At 27.9% G+C, this 2208-nt stretch overlaps 1 protein-coding gene across 1 annotated transcript in view; it reads right to left on the bottom strand.

Annotated features, from left to right (window-relative positions):
* Positions 1 to 2208, bottom strand: part of LOC106469231 (alanine aminotransferase 2-like) — a 55702-nt gene that overhangs the window by 10960 nt on the left and 42534 nt on the right. Inside the window, exon 11 of the mRNA XM_013929700.2 lies at positions 1652 to 1807. Within this exon, the coding sequence (XP_013785154.1) occupies positions 1652 to 1807 (156 nt within the window). The remainder of the gene's footprint in view (positions 1 to 1651; positions 1808 to 2208) is intronic.

Here is a 2208-nt window from a genome sequence, read left to right as displayed (position 1 = left end):
TATATATATATATATATATATTGGCCTAATATACATTACTTCAAGTAAATCCTTTATTGCATCAAACAGAAAAATATAAATAATACGTAGGTAGAAAGAAATATTTCTTGAAATATTAAAAAACTTTTTGCACAAAAAAATAAACTCCTTTAGCATACAGTAAAGGAATAAAAAGCAGGCCAGTTAGTTTCTACTAAAAATGGTTGTGAATTTATTACAATATATAACTTTCAACAGCAAAGTGTTAAACTAACCTAAGCTGGATGACTAATAAAATATAATACTATTGAAAGTTTTAAATATATATTACACAGGGGCTTGGGTCTGTATATTTGTCAATGATGAAGAATTTTCAACTTCCTGACAAACATGAAACTTGTGAATTATGATTATGTCCCAGAAACATTATAAAACCTATTATTTTATATTAATTTTCCCACTTTTATGAATCTAACAGCCATTTTAACTTTCCTTCTTGTTACTTCTATAGTGCCTATTTCCCAATCTTTGATCACTATGAAACTTTGAGGGTTTCTTGGGTGTGGATCAGTTGTCCAGGACAACTAAAATTACAAGATAATAAACTAAAAATAGTTATACTGCACAAAGAATTTCTAGGAAACTGTGTATTAGTATTCAGTAAAACTGCATAGCAAATGATGCACATACAATCATCCCTGTGAGGCAAAAATAAATAAATACAACACATAGTGCAAGGACCTTTCCATATGCAAATTAAATATTTTATTATAATTAATTCTGGGGAAAATCCTTTTCCTCACCATGGCAGTCATTTAAGATTTATAAATTTATTCTTCCCAAGGAAATCTCCAACTGAGAAAAACACAACTTTAAATTGACAATCTACTTAAGACTATTTAGGTATTAGAGAGGAAGCAGATACTTTACAAATAAAAAAAATAATTGTGAACAGAGTTGGTCAAACGTATAAAAGTGCTGATGTGTAAATACATAGGAAAAAGGGATGACTTACATTAATTATCTCAATTAACTTTAAATCAAAGTTTATGAATAAATAAAGTTTTTGCCACTCACATAAAATTTCTACAGAAAGGGAAGTATGATATTTTGATATTTGCTAAAGGCCATTGTTAGAATTGGTGTGACAACTGCAATGTCAGAATATTAAATTGAAATATTATGAAATAAATACATATTAGTAATTATGTAAAATTCCTAAGATGACAAAGCAAAAGCAAAACTTGTACCTCTTAGCAAATATAATGAAAGTAATATTCGACCTCGTGTTTTTTGGTTTTTTTAAAATCACATTTCTGTTTTTTACTTCTAATAAGACAAGTTGGATTATTTGTTCATTAGTGCAACATCTGTTTTATAAGCCCTCAAATGTACCCACTGAGTCATCAAGGGCCAGACATGACAAGAAATGCAGTTAAAGACAATTTGTATCTCATTTTCTGAACATAGAGAAATATGCTAGTAACTTTTTATATATTTTTTATTTTAATAATGTATTCAATTTTTACATGGTTACTTTCATTCATTATTAAACTTATACAAGTTACATACATAGTAGTTACCTGTCTGCTCTAGTTCATTATTGTACAAAGCAACAACTGTTGAGCTGTACTACACGGTTAAAGTTCATTTGATATAAGTGTCTGATTACCTTTGCTTTTTCAATGAATTTTGGTGGCAATAACAGCCGAGGAAAAGCATACATGGCTCCAGCAACTTTATTGCATTTGATTCCTTTAATTTTGTTCAAAGCTTCAGTTAGAAAAGTTGCATTTTCTCTCATGTTTTGTAAAATTGCATTCTTTTCCTGCAAATAAAATAACGAAAATATTTTAAAAACTCATTTCACACAAAAAATAGCATTATTAATGCTTTAATATAAAGTGAGAAACTGCAATGTGAGATCTTTACTTTGATTTATAATAAAATTAGAAATGAGACACAAATTAATGAAGTTTTGCCTTTCACAGTTTTCACACTAATCACAAAACTATATCAGTTACATAGAAGAAACAGTCTTTTTAAAAGAGTAAATGAGAAAAATATAATAGGATAAGTCTTAGCTCTACTAATTTCAATTTGCCAATGCCCAAAAGCTCTACTTTCTAGTTTTTTCTGTTTCACAATATAATTCCATTCCTAGATTTTCAATCAGTAAATATTTTTTACATCATTTTATTGAACAAAATGAAAAAATCTCTTCAACTA

Source organism: Limulus polyphemus, unplaced genomic scaffold, assembly GCF_000517525.1.
Source record: "Limulus polyphemus unplaced genomic scaffold, Limulus_polyphemus-2.1.2 Scaffold3366, whole genome shotgun sequence".
In the NCBI taxonomy this organism is placed as follows: domain Eukaryota; kingdom Metazoa; phylum Arthropoda; class Merostomata; order Xiphosura; family Limulidae; genus Limulus; species Limulus polyphemus.
Note: the sequence above shows the minus strand (reverse complement) of the source record. Positions and strands in the feature narration are given on the sequence as shown.